The 20,822-nt window shown below is 37.3% G+C and overlaps 1 protein-coding gene across 12 annotated transcripts in view; it reads left to right on the plus strand.

Annotated features, from left to right (window-relative positions):
- The window catches only part of KALRN (kalirin RhoGEF kinase), a 927,260-nt gene that overhangs the window by 570,106 nt on the left and 336,332 nt on the right, over positions 1 to 20,822 (plus strand). For 10 of the 12 annotated variants that reach the window (XM_051985449.1, XM_051985457.1, XM_051985447.1 and 7 more), the window contains 5 exons: positions 949 to 1,167; positions 4,634 to 4,783; positions 10,977 to 11,091; positions 18,467 to 18,582; positions 19,328 to 19,450. In XM_051985449.1, coding sequence (XP_051841409.1) covers positions 949 to 1,167; positions 4,634 to 4,783; positions 10,977 to 11,091; positions 18,467 to 18,582; positions 19,328 to 19,450 — 723 coding nt within the window. The remainder of the gene's footprint in view (positions 1 to 948; positions 1,168 to 4,633; positions 4,784 to 10,976; positions 11,092 to 18,466; positions 18,583 to 19,327; positions 19,451 to 20,822) is intronic. The other 2 variants (XM_051985462.1, XM_051985448.1) reach the window with 1 other exon arrangement.

The following is a 20,822-nucleotide window of genomic DNA, read 5'->3' on the forward strand; positions in this document are numbered from 1 at the left end:
AAGGTACAGCTTAATATACAATTTTTTTGCCTCTTTCTCAGGGGTGTGCTGGTAAATTGGTAATGACTAGCTCTTGAAAAAAATTGTACACATGGTGCCCCTTTAAGTTTAATTTGGACTATTAATATTTTCTCCATTGTTTTCTTAAGTCTAGACAACCAATGAAATAATAAATTAAACCTTGATTTGTAGCATCTACTTATTTCCAAAATATAAATATTCATAGTGAAAATTGAGCAACTGGCTCTTGGAAGCTCATTTGAGCTGGTTCCAGCATACCCTTCTCCCCTTCCCATCCCGTAAGCAAAACTCTCCTTGAAACCTGTCTGGGCCCTGGGATATTCATTCACATATTTGTATGTTATGATTCAAAGAATGTGCATGGAAGGTGAAAGGAGGAAAGATGGTCCAGTGAAGAGAGCAATATCTCTGTCATCAGAGAATCTGGGTTCAAATGTTATGTCTGACTCTGATTGCCTTAGTGTTTGGGGTAATTCAATTAATCTCCTAGAACCTTTCCTAATTTGTAAAATGAAGAAGAGGGATTTATTTTGTTAATCAGTCATGACTACATTTGAGGTTTTCTTGGAAAAGATACTGGAATGGTATACCATTTCCTCCTCCAGCTCATTTTACAGATGAGGAAACTGAGGCAAACAGGATTAAATGACTTTCCCAGAGTCACGTAGCTAGGAACTATGAGATCAGATTTAAACTCAGGTATAAACCAGGAGGCCTCTAACTCCCTTCCATTTCTAGATCTATGATTTTGTGCATGAATTTTTTTTGTCTGTAATTAGTAGCAATAATAGCAAATTGTGAAGAAAAAAAGTCATTTAAAACTATTTAACTTTTTCTGCATCTTCCTGCTCACACCTCACTCCACCCCTCTCCCATATTATACCTGGGTCATCCCCATGAACCTCTCTTTCCTCCCCTCATGCCCAGTCCCTCTTTCATGCAACTTCCTTGCAGAAGACGCACCAGAGTGCTCTGCAGGTACAGCAGAAGGCAGAGGTGTTGCTCCAAGCTGGGCACTACGATGCTGACGCCATCCGGGAATGTGCTGAGAAGGTGGCAATGCACTGGCAACAGCTGATGCTGAAGATGGAAGACAGGCTCAAGCTGGTCAATGCCTCTGTGGCCTTTTACAAAACATCCGAGCAGGTGAGTGAAGATGGCAGAGGGGGAAGCCACAACCACCCACCTTCAGATCCAAGGTTACAGCTTGACCCAGTCAGTGGGACAGCATAGGGAGGTGACAACAGTGTTGACCCAGGCCAGAGGACCAGAATCCAAAGCCTATCTCTGCTCCTTATGCCATAACGTGTCTGATTTATATTCTCTAAAATGGGTAGGTATTAGAAATTAAAAGATTTACACATTGTCTTAAAAAATATAAACATATTTACTCAGTATTTTTTTAAGTTTTATTGTTACTTTTTGTTTTTGTATGATTTGATCAAACCCCAAAATATATTTTATAATAAAGAAAAAGAGCTAGTCACCATGTCAGAGAGTATGTATGGCCACAATTCCCATCTCTGGTCTCCCATCTTTCTCTCTCAAGAAAAGGAAGCTATGTTTCATCATTTGTTCTCCAGGACTGAGATTGATCAGTTTAATTAATCAGTTTGGCTGTCTTTTAGTGTTGTTTTCACAATTAGTGAAAATGTCAATGATATGATTTGATATATATAATTGATATCATATTACTTGCCTTCTTGGGGATGGGGAAGGTGCTGGAGGGAGGGAGAGATTTTGGAATTCAAATGTTTTTTTTAAAAAAGAATGTTAACATTAAATAAAATAGAAGCTTTTAAAATAGAAATAAAAAAGTTAAAATATAAGTGGATATAAATCAAAAGAATATCAATGATAGTTACCACCACCAATAATAATGTCATTATTCTATTAGTGTAAATTGAGGCAGCGAGGTGGTATAGCCCATAGAGTGTTAGAGTTGGACCTAGGAAGACTTCAAATCTGGCCTCAGGCATTAGCTAGCTGAGTTGATCTGGCTGGCCAAATTGTTGAGCATTTTTTAGCTTCCCTTTCTTCATCTGAAAAAATGGAGAATATAATCTACCTCACAAAGTTGTTTTGAGAATCAAATGAGTCAACATATATAAAGCATTTTGGAAACCTTAATGGATTGTGTGAATGTTAACTATTATTGTTGTAATTATAGTCTTCTCCTGACTCATTCTGACGCTAAATCTTGGAAAGTAGAAGGATAGGTTATGATAACAACATCTGTTTACTTTGCCATATTCTCCTCTACCAAGTCATTGGAGTAGATTCAGACCCTAATAAATACTTCCTCCCACTAGTCAGTTCCACAGATGGGGCTACAAAGTGGAAACTGAATGATGTAATAATAATGATGATTCAGTATTTTCTGAAACCCCAAACTCTCTTTCAATGGGTCAGGCTGATGCATACTTAAGAGAATCATCTTTTATCTCTTGGAACTCCTGCTTTAAAAAGGTACAATCCTTATCTTTGTTGTTCATTCATTTCAGTCATTCAGGACTCTTCAGGTCCCCATTTAGGATTTTCTGGGCAGAGATACTGGAGTGGTTTGCCATTTCCTTCTCCATCTCATTTTACAGAAAAACTGAGGAAAATAGAGTTAATTGATTTGCCTAGGGTCACACAGCTAGGAAGTGTCTGGGCCAGCTTTGAATTTGGAAAGATGAGTTTTTGTGACTTTAAGTCAGCACTCTTTCCATTGCCCCACCTAGCTGTCCCTTATCCTTCAGAATTCACATTACAAAGATATCGGAGCATAGAGGAAGAATGAAGATAGGAAACAAAATTCACTTGGAAGAAACAGACAAAACACATCCAATAATAATTATAGCTAAGATTTATAGAGCACTTGGAGGTTTACAAAGTGCTTCCTATGTATTATTATTATTTCATTTCATCCTCCTTTCAACTCTCTGAGATAGGTACTACTTTTATACCCATTTTACATAGAAGGAAACTGAGTTCTGAGAAAGGTTAATTGACTTGCCTAGTGTTAACTCAATTAGCAAGTGTCTGACGAGGAATTCAAGCTGATTCCAGGGCCAGCTCTGCACTGACTGTATCACCTTGCACCATCTATCATACCCTTACCTACGAGGCTCCTAAAAGCATTTTTTTCCCTCTTGCACTTCTGATGAACCTTCCCAAGAATTCTTGGCTAGATTTCTTTCTTAAGGACCAGGTCTTAAACCAAAATCAATCTAATTCTAATTGGGCACTAAGAGGTCTTTGGCCAAGCACCATTTGGTCATTGTTTGGGTACAGAATGACTCAAATCGAATGTAAATAGCAGTCATTTTTGCATTGGTCTGAAATCTGGAGAGCTTTTTCTCACATTAATTTATTTATTTACGTAGATTTTTTTTTTTTTGAACTGGGTGAAAGAGAGATTCTTTTCCTCAATTGTTACTTAGTCTTCATCACCAAATGGGCACAGCCTCAGTCAAACCGAGACCTGTTGAAGACCTTGGCTTAAAATAACCAAAGTCTCTCATTATATCTAGAGCCATCTCCAGTCATTCTGTACTGTATCTTGCCATTGCACTCAGAAGGCTCTAGTGAGTGAGGCAGGTGACCTTGCACAGCCCTCCCTCTCTTAAATCCAATTTATTTGCAAGTCATAGCATCATCTCCTTTTGAGAACAAAGGACCAAATATCTACCATAAATATATTTATATAACATATAAATAATATATGTACACAATATATAACTAGTATATTTATATGCTATGCAAATAGTACATATGTATATATTTATTTATATTCTAATTCAACTCAACAAGCATTTATTAAAGATCAGTTAGATGCTAGACACTATATTCCTTAAGATCTATATACATTTGTGTGTGTGCACCTGCATAAAACACAAATGCTGTCTGTGTGAATACAAGTGCTATTACGTTTCTGAAGAAAGGGAAGTAGCATGTGGTTGAGTGGAGTCAACCAAGGAATTCTTATGAAAGGAATCCTAAAGTAGGACAGTTTTCATTGAAGTCCATCCATTGGAATTGCTCCTTAGTGTGGCGATATAGCTGAAATATAGCTCCTCATTTGAGTGATATTTAAGAGTTTGGCCTTAGAGCAAGTTTAACAAACTGAAATCTGAGGCTTTCTGTCCATATGACCTGAGGTTTTTATGTACCCATATAGTGTGTTCTCTTAAGTCCTGAGCCTGCAGATCTGTTCTGATTTTCTTCACTGGATTATATGTTTGCAGAGAGAAAAGATGTCTCTAGAGACAAAATTAATTGAGTGGTTTGGGACCCATAGCCAGGTCTAAAATATCCAGAATCATGAGACAGGTATGGCCCTGGACAAAACTGTGAAATTGTGGAAGCTGGTCTAAGACATACTTACTTTACTCTTCTCTCTTTTCACATTTTTCAGTGCCCCCTTCCATTCTTATGCTATAATCTTTTAAATAATAGCCTCAATTAAAGTTTTTTTCACGAATATTCTTTGGGTGATACTTTGAAAGTGTGAAATCATTTTATGGGCATGTTGTCTTCCCAAGTAAACTTATTAAATTCTTCAATAAATATTTGTTGAATAATTGTTTGAATGGTTTACCTAATCATTCCCTTCTTCTGCCTTTAGGTATGCAGTGTCCTGGAGAGCCTAGAGCAGGAATACCGGAGAGATGAGGACTGGTGCGGTGGGCGAGATAAATTGGGGCCAGCTGCAGAGATTGACCATGTCATTCCACTCATCAGCAAACATCTGGAACAAAAGGAGGCTTTTCTCAAGGTCAGATCTTACTTTCTTAGGTCTCAAACCCTATATCTCCTTACTCTTTCAATCTTTATTTTAAATAAATAAAATATCTTCTTTAAATTCCTCAATAAATATTTGTTGATTAAAAGGCTTTCTATCTATTTTATTTCCAGCCTGAGGATTTGAGGGAAATTTTTGTTGAAAGTCCGTGTAAACAATTTAATTCCAGTTTTTGAATCACTCAATACTGAGAAACCTCTCACTGCCTATGTTCCCAAAAAAAGTTCCTATTTTTATGACCCAATACCCTTTCCTCACAAGTTACAGAAATTAAGAAGAAAAAAGAAAAAAAAGTGGTAAAGTGATGTTGATCTTTATGAAACTCAGTTTTCTCCTAACTCTCTTGGTTTTTTGACTTCTTTTTGAGGAGACTTTCCATCATTTTCCTCTTATTTGGAATTTTATTCCCATACAACTTGTCTCCTTATCACTCACTTCTAATTGCTCAAACAATTAGATAGAAACTGCTATATTAAAGAACTTATATTATCTATAGATAGACATATCAGAATATGGCAATTAAACTTTAGCTAAATAACTTGTAAGAAAGATTTTTAACACACACATATAATATTCTTTTCCCATAGAATATCAAAGGGAAATCTTCTCTCTTTCTCTCTCTCTCTCTCTCTCTCTCTCTCTCTCTCTCTCTCTCTCTCTTTCTCTCTCTCTCTCTCTCTCTCTCTCTCTCTCTCTCTCTCTGCTCTAATCTGATGCATTTTAGTCTTTGGGTTGTTTCTTTCTTTCTTTTTTGCTTTGTTTTGATTTTTTTAGGAGGGATCTGTTTAGGATTTGTTTGGTCTTAGGCAGTGGTAAGAATCTTCCCTTTTAGTAGCAAAGATTAGATCATAAATGAATGCAGAAAATAAATTGTCTTCATTTATTTGTTACATCACCTGCTTCCAGCTAACTTTTGAGATGCCATGCAGATACTGAATTCTTGAAAGGCAGGTACACATTATAAGCAACTGGTAGCCAATTTCTTTCTACTGCCCCAAATAAATAATGACACTCATGAGAGATTACTGCATCCAACTAGGGATCCCGCAGTAAAACACCTCACTGAAGGAGAATTTTTTTCTCGTAAGACCATGTAAATAGATAGGAAAGTAATAGGTGGGTTTCAGTGCAGATGAGTGCCAGTAATGCATTGTAGGGAAATAAGCCAAATTTTCTTTATAAAAGGATAGGCTCTGAACTATCAGTTATGACTTAGGAAAAGTATTGTTATATTCATTGCTATTTTCCAAAGACATCAACCTAAAGTGCCACCATAAACAAAGAGCTAACAAATTGTTTGTCTCCAGGAAGAGCATTAGGAGAAAAAAGATGTATAAAACATGATAATTTACACAATACAATGATGTATCTATCTCTGAAATACTTTGTGTTATTCTGATCATTACACCTAAAGAAAGAGCTTAAAAAGCAGTAAGAAAGGCATCAAGATGATCAGTGGACTAGGGAGGCTTTCAATGGGTGGAGATCAGGGAAATTAGGAGGCTTTAGTCCTATAATGCTGAGTGGATCTATTATCTAAAATCAAGAATCTAACTAAGGTATGGAATGGAAGTAGAATAAAGGTACTTAGAAAGAAGTTGTCTAACAAATAAAAGTAAATATTAATATCCTAAGGAGGTGATCATGGAACTTGTTATCCAGAGAAGATGCTATAGACCTGAAATGTAAATAGTTCAAGAATTCCAGTAAAAGAATGGATTCTAAATAATGTGTTATTTTTAAAAAATAATTTATTTGATATTTTCCCCCAAGGTCTTCCAAGAGTGAATGATGAAAACTATCTATGCATATGCTTTGAAAATAAAAAGGTTTAAAAAATATTTTCCCTTTGTATATTCAAAGCATTTTTTTACATGTGTTTAAAGATTTTTGAGTTTTAGGTTCTCCCTTTTCTCCACCCACAACTAAAAAGCCACATGTGAAGTTGTACAAAACATTTGCAGAAAAGTGAAGTTGTAAAAGAAAACATAGATCTCCCACTCTAATGAAAATAAAATCTCTCAAGAAAAATTAAATTAAAAATAAATAAAGAGAGAGAGACAGACACAGAAAGAGACAGAGAGAGAGAGACAGAGAGAGACAGAGAGACAGAGAAAGAGAGAGAAGGAGAATGAATGAATGAAAATGCTTCAATCTATATTCAGACTCCATCAATTTCTTCTCTGGGTATGGATAGGATTTTTTATCACAAGTCCTTCAGAATGGTTGTGGATCATTGTATTACTGAGAATAACAAAGTCATTTACAGCTGGTCACCCCAGAACATTGCTATTATGTATATGGTATATTTCACTTTGTTCATGGAGGATTTTCCAGTTTTTTTTTTTCCTGAGAACATTTTGCTCATCATTTCCCAGAGAACAATAATACTCCATCAGAGAATATTGTTTCGAATTTTTTTTTTACAATTACTATTGCTAACTGCATTTCCCCCATTTATTCTTTCTTTCCCTTCACTCTATCCCTCCTCAAAAGTGTTTTGCTACTGATCACTCCCTCCCCCAATATGCCCTTTTTTTCATTACCCCCTCTCACTTATCCCATTCCTCTCCTATTTTCCTTAAGGATAAGATAGCTTTCTATACCCCTATTGAATATGTATGTCATTTCCTATTTGAGCTATTTCTGATGAGAGTAAGGTTCACTCACTCCCTCTCTTCTCCCCCTCTTTCTCTACACTAGAAAAGCTTTTTCTTGCCTCTCTTTTTTATGGGAGATAATTTGCACCATTCCACTTTTGCCTTTCCCTTTATCCCACTACATTCCTCTCTCGCCCCTTAATTTCATAATTTTTTATTAGATAATATTATTTTAAAAAAACTCAGGCAGAGCCAGGAGAATATTGTATACAGTAATAACAGCATTGTATGTTGATCAACTGTGAATGACTTAACTGTTCTCAGCAATACAATGAGCCAAGACTATTCCAAAGGACTCGAGATGAAAAATGTCATCTACCTCCAGAGAAAGAATTGATGGATTGAATATGGATTAAAGCATAATGGTTTTTGTTTTTGTTTTTTTTTACTTTCTTTATGATTACTTTCCTTTTGTAACATGGCTAATATGGAAATGTTTTGCATGATAGCACATGTGTAATCTATATCAAATTGCTTGGTTTCTCAAGGAGAGAAGAATATGGAAAGTTACAAAAATATTTTTAAAATGTTAAAAATTACTTTTACATGTAATTGAAAGACAAGATGAAAACATTCATATATATAATATTTGTATGTATACAAATACATGTATACAGATACATATACACATGTATATACATATATAAATCAAGTGGCACAGAGGATAGAGTTCTGAGCCTGGAGTCAGAAAGACAAGAAAATTCATGTTCCTGAATTCAAATCCCGCCCCATACATTTTCTAGCTGTGTGACCCTGGGCATGGGATTTAACATTGTTTGGCTCAGTTTCCTAATCTATAAAATGAACTGGAAAACTGACAAACCATTCCAGAATCTTTGCCAAGAAACCTCCAAATAGGATCACGGAGAGTTGGACACTACTGATAAATGACTGAATAAAAACAATATGTATACAGACACATATGTGTATATATGTATATAAATATGAATGCAATATACAGGATACATATATATATATATATGTGTATGTATATATATAAGTATGTGTATGTATGTATATACATGTGTGTATGTATAATTAATTACTTAGGTTTGAGGGAAGGCAAAGTGCATTTCCACATTCATCCCCTAACCCTAAGCATAACCAGTACATCTTCTAAATGTTCTTTATCATATCATTTCTTCTTCAGCTATAGGAACTTAAGTAGCCTGTTTGTGATCAGTCTAGCTAAGTACCTATTAGTAAGAAAACCTGTAGATTTATAGATATTGTGTGTGTGTGCATAGTAGAGTTCCCTGGATTAAAATAAAAAAAAAATCAGCACCTGTGTCTCCCCACTCATTTATTTAAAAAATTACAATCTTTTTTCAAATTTTGAGTTCAAATTTTCTTGCTCCCTCAAAGCCTTCCATTTGGGAAGATAAGCAATATGATTCCCATTATACATGTGAAGTCATGCAAAACACATTTCCATATTAGTCATGTTGCAAAAAAAGGGGGACAGAAAAATAAAGTGAAAAACAATATGCTCCCCACTCATTTTGTCACTTCCTTACTTTAGCCTCAGATTCTCCATCTGCATATTGGAGAAAATGTTCTGATATTCTTTCTGCCACCTACAGTGAACAGGAGGATAAAAAGAGAGAAATGATGTAAAATAAGCTAAATAAATGTTAGGGAATATCATGAGTTTAGTAGAAGAGATAATAAAATACAACAAATAACTGTAAAAATAATTTTATTTGGATTTGTAATATGTGTGCTACTCTTCCCTTTGCCAGATTTACTTTCCTAATTATGTTTAAATCAGGCTAATATTAAAATGAGTTTATTTTCCTTGAGCTCCCACTAGCTGACTGGTATTAGAAAAATATTCTAGCAGAAGGGAGGGAAGCCAGACTAGTAGTGAATATTTGCAATGGATAATTTTCTTATTTATTTATTTATTTGTTTGTTTATTTATTATCTCCATTTTATAGTTAAGAATTTTTTTTATATATAATAACTTTTTATTGACAGAACCCATGCCAGGGTAATTTTTTTACAACATTATCCCTTGCACTCACTTCTTTTCCAATTTTTCCCCTCCCTCCCTCCCCTAGATGGCAAGCAGTCCTATATATGTTAGATATGTTGCAGTATATCCTAGATACAATATATGTGTGCAGAACCGAACAGTTCTCTTGTTGCACAGGGAGAATTGGATTCAGAAGGTAAAAATAACCCGGGAAGTAAAACAAAAATGCAAATAGTTCACATTCATTTCCCAGTGTTCTTTCTTTGGGTGTAGCTGCTTCTGTCCATCATTTATCAACTGAAACAGAATTAGGTCTCTTTATCAAAGAAATCCACTTCCATCAGAATACATCCTCATACAGTATCATTGTTGAAGTGTATAATGATCTCCTGGTTCTGCTCATTTCACTTAGCATCAGTTCATATAAGTCTCTCCAAGCCTTTCTGTATTCCTTCTGCTGGTCATTTCTTACAGAACAATAATATTCCATAATGTTCATATACCACAATTTACTCAACAATTCTCCAATTGATGGGCATCCATTCATTTTCCAGCTTCTAGCCACTACAAACAGGGCTGCCACAAACATTTTGGCACATACAGGTCCCTTTCCCTTCTTTAGTATTTCTTTGGGAGATAAACCCAGAAGTAACACTGCTGGATGAAAGGGTATGCACAGTTTGATAACTTTTTGGGCATAATTCCAGATTGCTCTCCAGAATGGTTGGATTCGTTCACAACTCCACCAATAATGCATCGGTGTCCCAGTTTTCCCGCATCCCCTCCAACATGCATCATTATTTTTTCCTGTCATCTTAGCCAATCTGACAGGTGTGTAGCGGTATCTCAGAGTTGTCTTAATTTGCATTTCTCTGATCAATAGTGATTTGGAACACTCTTTCATATGAGTGGAAATAGTTTCAATTTCATCATCTGAAAATTGTCTGTTCATATCCTTTGACCATTTATCCATTGGAGAATGGCTTGATTTCTTATAAATTTGAGTCAATTCTCTATATATTTTAGAAGTGAAGCCTTTATCAGAACCTTTAACTGTGGAGATGTTTTCCCAGTTTGTTGCTTCCCTTCTAATCTTGTCTGCATTAGTTTTGTTTGTACAAAGGCCTTTTAATTTGATATAATCAAAATTTTCTATTTTGTAATCAGTAATGGTCTCTAGTTTATCTTTGGTCACAAATTTCTTTCTCCTCCACAAGTCTGAGAGATAAACTATTTAGAAACACCTTTGTTTACCCCTTGTAAACTAAATAAAAAGAAGATCCTGAAAAAAAAATAGAGCTTATCATATAGTCAAACTTGAAATGACCTAAAAAAGTCATCTTGTCTAACCTCCTGCTTCACAGCAGCATGACTTCCCATGAATCTGGAAGAGCCAGGGGCTAGTGCCCTCCATAAACCTCAAGGCTAGGATCGTAAGCCTCTCGGAAAGAGGAATGAGCCCCCTTCTGCAGTGATCTCCATTCACGTGACTAATGGGAGGGGACATCTTTTTTTTGGTCTCTCATAGGCATGCACACTTGCCCGCAGAAATGCTGAAGTATTTCTGAAGTATATCCACAGGAATAACGTCAGCATGCCCAGTGTGGCCAGCCATACCCGGGGACCTGAGCAACAAGTAAAAGGTCAGTGTCTAACTTCCTAGGCCTTTAGCCACATCAGCCATACAATTCACTTTCTAGAGGTGCTGGAGTCACCTGAAACTGGCTCTTAAAAGCTGATTTATTGTCTTGTAGATTGTCTAGACTTAAGGTCGTGATGGAGGAAATATTAAAAATTAAACTTAAAGGTGTATCAGACATACGTATGTGTGTATGTATAAATATTTTAGAAGCTGGTTGTTAGACATTTATCAGAATGTTCCTCATCACTGTGAACCTCATGGGCTTATTGTGAAGAAAGTACTTTACAAATCTCCAAGTATTCTCTTAAGTATGAGATGTTACTATCATCAATGTGATTGTTATTTCCAGTCATATCTCTATCACCTACCCAACTATGTGACACTAAGTAAATCACAACCTGTCTGGGTCTCCCTTTTGTGAAATGTCAGATTTCAAAGAAATTTTAAAAGCCAAGTATGATAACAACAATTAGGTAGCACATAGTGCACTAAGCACTGGGTCTGGAGTCAGGAAGACTCTTCTTCTTGACTTCAAATCCAGTCTCCGACACTTTCTAGCTATGTGACCATGGGGCAAGTCACTTAATCCTGCTTGCCTTAGTTTCCCCATCTGTAAAAGGAACTGTAGAAGGAAATGGCAAACCACTTGACTCTCTTTGCCAAGAAAACTCAAAATGAGATCACAAAGTATCAACAACCCTTTGTGTTTTGTCCACTCATATTAACAACATGAGTGAAACTACTGAGGGTAGAATACTGACTTGAAATTAGGAAGACTTAGAATCAAGTCATACCTTTAATACTTCTCAGCTGTTTAATTATTGGCAAGTTTTTTAAATTTTCATGAGCCTCATTTTCCTCAATTGTAAATTTTTCTTTACCTCTAAATGCTTATAATCCCACCCACATCCTATAGTCTTCTTCCCCACTCCAGAAAAGAATTTGAACTACAGTCAAATATTTCCTTTCCTGAAATATGAGAGAGAGATAAAGAGAGAGGGAGGGGGAGAAAGAGGAAGAAAAGGAGAGAAGGGGAGAAGGAGGGAGAAAGAGAGAGAGGGAGGAAGGGAGAATGGACAAGACAGAAAGGTGGAGAGAAGAGAAGGAGGGAGGAAAAGGAGGGAGAGAGAAAGAAGAACAGAGAGAAAGCTAAGTTGTGTTTTACTTTGTTTCTTTGAATGCTACAAACATTTTAATTTGTGTTCTGTATTCTAATATTTCCAGTTGGTCTTTTCTGATAGTCTCATCAACCAAGGGGAAAGGGGCAAAAAAGAAGGGAAGGGGAGAAAACTTTTCTGCAAAAAAGATATAGTTTTTTCTTTATACCTCTAATTTTGCCCATGTTGGAAATACAAAGAGAAGGGGAGGAATTCTTTCTCCATTTGCAGAAACTTATGGTCTATTGAAAAGTAAGAAGAGAATAAATATGAGTGAGTTGTAATCTACTTAATGCATATTTCCAAATTATGATGTATATTTGGAATGTTTTTATTCCATATGCTGAAATATTTTAGTAGGTTTAGGGGGATGTTATGAGTCTGGCAATGAAACCCTTTTAATAAGAACAATAATACCTGTTGTGCTTATCTCACATGATTGTTTGGCTCATATGAGATAATGTATGCTAAGGACTTTGGGGACTAACAAATGCTATGGAAAATGTCTGTTGTTTTTGTCATTATTTTATAATCCAAAATTTGGCCCGTACAGAATTACTGATTATTAGCTAATAGAACCATAGATTTACAAATAGAAGGAATCTCAAAAGTCATTTATTCATTTTAGCTCTGCTTGAAAATCTCTAGAAAGGGGTGAAGCTATGAATGGGCTATCACTAAGGTCTCTTCCAAGTACAAAACTTTTTTTTAATTTATGAAAATTGTAACTTTTAAAAACTATCATTCATCTGATTACATTTAGGGATGGGGACTATACCTGTGATTGCACTGGCTGAGAGAACTCCCTGGCATTTTCTCTGCAATTTAGAATCATACAGAATTGTCTAACCAACTCAGAGATTAGATAAATTACCCAATGTCACAACCGTTTGTATTAGAGCTGGACTTGAACCCAATTCTTCCCAACTTCAAATAGAACTCTCTATCCATTATGTCCCACAGCCTCTCAATTTAGCCTCTGGCCATTTTAAGGCCTTATTGGTAACCCTCCACAGGACACGCTCCAGGCATGTAGAAAATCAGTGATTTGCGTGGCTGAACAATTAGACTCATACCCTGTACACTGAAGAGCTATGCCCTTGGTGACGTGTAGCAGGGAAGGAAATTTAACCCAAACAGCTTTTACTTTCCCTAGGTATTAGTGGAGCATTGAGGTAGCTCAGTGGATAAAGTGCCAGGCCTGGAATCAGGGAGATTTCTCTTTCTGAGTTCAAACCCAGCCTCAGGTACTTATTAGCTGTGTAACCCTAGACAAGTCATCCAATCCTGTTTTTGCCTCAGTTTTCTCATCAATAAATGAGTTTGGACAAGAAAATAGCAAACTACTCCAACATCTTTGCCAAGAAAATCCCAAATGATATTGGACATAACTAAAACATCTCAACAACAACAAAAAGGTGGTAATGAGATGGGGCATAGCAGGATGGAGGATGGGAAGTGGAGAAAGGGATTGTGCTATTGTAAAAGTTTCAGCAATAAGCTGAAGGTCTTATTAGTGTCCTGAAAGCATGGAGAAGTGACCAGCATGATTTGGGAAGATTTTTTGTTCATCAAGTTGACAAGCTGAGTGAATTGATAGCCATGTAGTTATAATGAGCAGAAGCCCCAAAATGGAAGAGATTGGTCAACCCCTCCTTCGAAATGACACTAGCAACACTATTATTTAAAATCTATTTTCTAGATATGCTGCTGTAGAAAAGGGGCCCCTGCAGGTGGTTTACATAATATCTCCCTCTTTCCCATCTCAAAACATATGTCCAATTTCCTAATGCCCACGTAACATGGGTTTCCTGCTGTGTGATTGGTGGGGATCTATCTGCTGAAGAAAGGTGGAGATAAGCTCCCAGGGAGAGCAGGGGTATTATATCACCTCAGGGCAATGGCAGGGATTACTGACTATATGAAAACTGTCAGTAAGGAAGATGACTACAATAATAAAGATTTCATAATGCTCTGAGATGGCTGAGGTGCTGAGGAATATACAACAAAGCAAAGACAGAAGATCAATCTGGAGCTGTAAAGAATCTCAAAAACTATTTAGGGGCAAGTAGATAATGCAGTGGATAGACCACGGAGCCTGACTCAGTCAGTTAGTCCATCAGTCATCAAACATTTTCTGAAATTAAGAAGACCTGGGTTCAAATCCAGCCTCAGAAACTTACTAGATTTGTGACCATGGACAAATCACTTAACTTCAACCTGTTTCCTCAATAATAGTATATTTGTAAAACATTTTGCAAACCTTAAAGTGCTATATAAATGCTAGCTTCATAATTAATAGTATTATTATCTTGTCCAGCAATAATTAACATCTAGTTCCTCATTTAACAGATTTAATTGAGGCCATGAATATTAAATGAGTTGCCCAATATCACACAGATAATAAGTATTAGATGTAGGATAAAACCTGAATAGACTGATTCCAGAGCCAGTTGTCCCCTATCAAAATAAAAGAGGAAACCTAGCTAATAGGAGAAAGTGTAATTGCCTCCAAGGAGAATTCAGTCTAACAAAGGAGATAAACCCTTTGGGAAGGAGATAACATAAGAACCATGTTCACATCTGGAATTGTCCTGAAGATGTTTTTATGACCATTCAAAGGTTATCGTATATCCTACCTTTACTTGTTGTTGTTTAGTCATGTTTGATTCCCATGACCCCATTTGGGATTTTCTTAGCAAAGACCTTAAAGTAATTTGCCATTTTCTCCTCCAACTCAGTTTACAGTTGAGGAAAGTGAGGGTTAAGGGCTAAGTGACTTGCCCAGGTCACACAGCTAGTAAGTGTCTAAGGTCAGATTCCTGAATTCAGGGAGCTGAGTCTTCCTAATTTTCTACCAATCCCAATCATTTTATTTAATTACAGAAGAGTAGTCATTTTATCTATCAGTGCCATCAGTCCACAAAATAATAAATAGAAAAAGATATAAGAATGATGAGTTGTCTGAGTATCATTTCTATCTGAATTTTATTTTAAAAAGATAAAAAGTGAGATGATAATAACTAACATTTTTATAGCACTGCAAGATTTAAAAAATAGTTTATTTACATTTTCTCATATGATCCTCAAAAAAACATACTGAGGCAGTTGCTACAGGTATCATCCCCATTTTACAAGTGAGAAAACCAAGGCTGTTTATTGACATTCAGCTCATAAGTGACAGGAACATTTTCCTTGTCCTTAGGAAGCTTCCGATCTAATAAATAGGACAATGTTCCTGTCCCCAAGGATCTCTCAGTGGGAGAGAGTGAAAATGGAATCAGCCACAAGATCAAAACACAATGACTACAATACAGCTATTCTTGAACATGGAACATTCATAGTATAAAACAGACTGTACAACTTTAGGCACAGAATATGTTATTAGAATTAATGTTGATTCACTATGTTGGGTCTATTGAATTAGTGAACTGTTTACACTGTCTCATATAAATGACATGGAAGGGAGGAAATGGAATGAGCATTTAGTAAGCACCTACTCTATGCAGGCATGGTGGATTAGCTAGAGAAATGCACCAAATCATAATTCTCAGCTATGTTAAATATTGGGATCCCAGAGTTTAGATTCTTTGTAATACATCATACTTGAGTGAAGTGGTGCAGAGGATAGGATTCTGGGTCTAAAATTAGAAGACCTGAGTTTGAATCTCACCTTGAACATTGTATATCCCTGAGTAAATCGCTATAACCTGTTTGCCTCAGTTTCCTCATTGGTAAAATGAGCTGACAAACTACTCCAGTATTTTTGCCAAGAAAACCCCAAATGGGATCAGAAAGAGTCACATACAACTGAACCACAAATGAACAATATTTATAAAACACCTTCCAAACCTTAAAGCACTATATAAATTGTTGGAATCTTTACAAACTGTTAAGTCATTAGAGTTGATAGAGACAATAATTATCTAATTTAGCATGGTTCAGTATGATTGATCTGATCCTACAAGGAGATGTTATGGGCCAGAAGAAACAAGATACTAAGTAGAACTGATAGACAATAATGCTTGTGTTCACACCTTTACTCATTGGAATTCACAAGTATGGGAGATTCACAAAGTTAACTATGTAACTCTGTGAATTCACACCTCCCTTGAAGCTCTTAGGGCCAGAGAGCACTCTGGGAGGAAACCGATAATCCCACTCTCTCATATTCCACAATCCCTCTCTCAGAGAAGGAGCATAAATAGAGCTTCAGTGAGCCAGTCAAAGGGGTTCAGCTGAAAAGATTCAGAGTGGAGGAGCGTCAGTTCAGAAGAAGCCACGAGTTGGAGTTGAGCTAGAGCCAGGAGTTACTTCAGAACATTCCCAGGGGTTGGAGAGGAGCACTCTGGGAGATTGAGAGCCAGGAGCACTCTGGGAGATACAGAAGCCCACAAGCCCTTTCTCGGAGGCGCAACCAGATTCACTTCATCTCACACCACTGTCGGGGCTGGGCTCCTGCACTTCCCCCACTGAGACCAAGCTGGTCTGAAAGGCTCTCCAGAAAGCTAGCTGAGCCCCAAGTGAAGGAGACAAGAGAGATTCATTCCATTTTACACCTGGCTGGTTGGAGGCTGAAGGACAAACCTTTGGATTTGGAGACATTCGGAGGGAGTTCTTGGAACCAAGCAGAAAGATAGGCCACTAAAGAAAAAGTAACTGGGCTATTTTGGAAGGAGAAAATAAACATTTTCATTTTATCAGCTGGCTGTATTTGGAGTGATACTGCAACTAAGGCTGCCTCCAGAAAACCTCCCCAAGAAATCTGCTCCCAGTGAGAACTATTATATTTTAAAGAAGAAGAACACCACATAAATTATTCTCATCTGGTCTAAAGCTCTCATATTGCAGATGAAGCAGCTTGGTATAATGGGAAGAGATTGACTCATGAGTTCAAGGATCTCGGTTAAATTCTTACCCAGGACACTTATAACTTGTGTGACTTTGGGTAAATCTCAACTTTTCTGAGCCTCAGATTTCTCATTTACAAAATTGGGCAGGGTTGATGTAGGGCTGTAGCAGATGGTTTCTGAGGTCCCCTCCAGCTCTAAAACTATCATCTTAAAACCCAGAGAGGTGAACATGGACTTCAGTAGATCAGAACTTCAAGATAATCTATCTAATTTGTATCCTTTATCAAATTCTTTTCAATGAATTGAATCATTCCTTTAATGGAAAGAGGACAAGAGCCAATCCTCTAAACTCAGAGAACCTGGGTTCAAATCCTAACTCTGATACTTACTACTGGTATGACCTTGGGCAAAACATTGAACTTCAGCCTCATTTGTAAAGTAAGAAGGTTACCCTGGATGGCCTTTAAGGTTACTGATAACTCTAAATCTATGATCCTATGACTTCAACTTCTCAGCCCTCACTTTTTTTATTTATAAAATTAAAGAGATTTGACTTGATGGAGTCTTCAGTCCTTGAAACAGAAAGTCACTTGTTCTTGGGAAAAGCTGATACCCTAATATGGTACCCCACTAAATACAGACACCATATATATGTATATGTGTGTGTATACACATATACACACACACACACACATACAGAGACACACGTATTTATATTATACACACATAGATACATACATTTATTCTTGCTTTTATATATACATGTATTTACTTTTTATATGTTATTGAGTATATTATTGATCATTCTATTAAATTAATATTAAATAACTTATTCATTGTAGTCACATTAATAAAAATAAAACAATAGTAAAATATTTAAATTTATTAAATTATTACATTTAATATATACATATATAAATCTCAATATGGAAACTCATATATACACATATGAATAGGCATATACATGTATATATCACATTCACCTCCAAATTCTAGCCCCTGTCTGTGGTTCCCTTCTTATCCTTTCAAATCTCCCAAGCTATGGTTTCTTGAGATCATAAGATTTATAGTAAGAAGAGACTTTAGAGATCATTTGGCCCAACTACCTCATTTTGTATTGTCCCAGAGTCACAACAATAAGAAGGAGCAGTCCCAGGGTTCTAACCCAGGTGCTCTGGTAGCAAATCTGGTGGTTTGTGGTGGTTTTTTCCCCCTGATACATTCTGTACTATGATGCCTGTCTTAGGCTTTGTAGGTCAGGCCCTGGGCAGGAGGTTACTTTGAAGGGCTACATTCTCTGGCCACTGGACAGAGCACAAGTGGATTGTTTGGATTTGGCCTATGACCCCTCTGCTCTGCCCTACAGCCATCTTGAGCGAGCTTCTTCAGAGGGAGAACCGAGTGCTGCATTTCTGGACCTTGAAGAAGCGACGATTAGACCAGTGCCAGCAATATGTGGTGTTTGAACGCAGCGCCAAGCAGGTATTCCTAGAGCTTGTCCCTTGCTTTCCCTTTGAGCTGGGAGATTCAGGGAACCCTTTTACTGCATTCCCATCCCCCGGCTTCAAAGCCTAAGAGGATCCAAAGGAGACTCTCTAAAGCAGGATAGGGAGGAAGGGGAGGAAGGCAAGGGCAGCTGGCAGATAGGAGGAGGGATTCAGTAGTTGTTTTTTAACTCACCAATGACATTAATTAAGTGTTTGTGTGTAGAACACTATATTTGCGGGTTTTGAGGAAATGTCTAAAAGAGAAAAAAAGACTATCTTTTCTCTTAGGGAGTGCCTCTAGGGAAATGGGGGAGTCCAAATGTAAGTAGGAAATTCCAGATGTGGAAACTCCCAATACAGAGCAGCAACTTTTCTATAATTTACAGTCTTAGAATTGGCTAGGGCAAACTGAGAAGTTATGTTTAAGTGACTTGTCCAGAGTCACACAGACAGTAAATATCAAAGGCGGTATTTATTTAACTGAGATCTTTTTGACTCCAAAGTTATTGATCCCTCAGTCCTATGTCCCCTAATGAAACATAAAACCCATCCGCTCAAAGTGCTTCAAGCCTAAAGGGAAAGAACAAAAATAGTCAAGTAAAAACACATTAGCTAATGGCTTATCAATGCCTGTTAATATTTCTCAAGTTCTACTAAATCAACCATAAACCTTCTTCTGGTATATTTTCCTCCTGAGGACTGGCTTTTTGGGGGACCCGGGGGTGTTTTTGCCTCCACAGGCACTCGACTGGATCCAGGAGACAGGCGAATATTTCCTCTCAACACACAACTCCACTGGGGATTCCACAGAGGAGACTCAGGAACTGCTGAAAGAGTATGGGGAATTCAGGGTGCCAGCCAAGGTATGGAGCCTCCAGACTCACCCACCCCAATTCACTCTAGCCCGTCTCTATCCTAGGGAGGGAAGAGCACAGAAGCCAGAATTGTAATAGGTTGGAGTGGTTAGACTAGTCTGTTCCAAATTGATAGACTTAGAAGAAAATGGGTTTAGAAGATACTGTAGCTTTTGTGGTTCTCCAGCCATGTAGAAACAGTAGAACTTCATACATAAGTAGTATGAATTAATTAAAATAAAACTGTACCAGATAACGGTCTGAGGTAAGCTCTTCCCCTGTCCATCTGAGAGTTCTATATCTTCTACCCCATTTGATGGAAAGTTCACTTATCAATCTTGCCTTGGAGACAGTTGTGCTACTTGTCCTCCAATTCCTAGTTAAAGCTTTTCTGAGAATAGATCTGTTTAGCAGTTAGCCACAGTTACCAGGGAAACATAGTTGAAATCAGTTCCTGTGGGACCTGAATTACAGCTATTGACTAGAACAAGTCTGTTCCTGATTTCTTAATGATCAGCTCCTGCCTACTCTGTTTCTCGATATTCACCATTGTCTCTCTAATGATTTTCTTGGCTCCTACATTTGCTATAGTCTTTAGGCCAACTAATGTGAGGAACTGCATAGACCCAGGGGAAGAGAGGCATCTTATATCTGAGAGCATATATTCTCACATCTGCATTCTCTGATTGTCTGTACATCCACTCTCATGTATATACTTCCCCCATTTGAAAGGCTAATAATAATAATAATTATAAGTTCACCAAGCAAGAAGATTTCTAATTGATGTGCATTCCCTCCTACTTCTGCCTTGTCTTCTTCCCCTAGCTGAGGCATGTTGAGTTCTCTACAAAGCAGCCCCTCTATACACTTGTACCAAGTAGGATGATGTTAATGAGAGACAACAGGACTAATCTCCCAATTTCATTTCCATCTGGAACCCCAGCCAAGATTTGATCTCAGGGCCCATGGGGCTTAAGTGCCAATCCTCTCTGTCTCAAATTCAGGACCCTTTTCTTTTATCTCCCCCTTCCCTAACCCCACACCCTGGGCTCCCTGCCATGTTAGGAGACTCTCTTGACATCATTGCCAAAAACCACAGATGGAAACCAGCCTGCTCTTCCTAGAGCAGTATGAGCTACCTCTGCAGAGATGAAGAATGTACTAGGAGTTAATAGGGTACATTTTTCCCCTAAACCACTCCAACTCTATTTACTTCCCCCTTTGAAAGCCCACAATTTTCCTCCTAAACCTGATTTTTCTTGCCGTAGGAAAGTCCAAGTTATCCAAATGCCTAGACAATCTGCTTTGTACATCATGCAGAGCTGGTATCTTATCTGAGAATGTCTTTCCACTTCCATCTAGCACACTCCCTGTCCAGTCT

The sequence above is a fragment of the Antechinus flavipes genome, chromosome 3 (assembly GCF_016432865.1).
Source record: "Antechinus flavipes isolate AdamAnt ecotype Samford, QLD, Australia chromosome 3, AdamAnt_v2, whole genome shotgun sequence".
Taxonomy (NCBI): domain Eukaryota; kingdom Metazoa; phylum Chordata; class Mammalia; order Dasyuromorphia; family Dasyuridae; genus Antechinus; species Antechinus flavipes.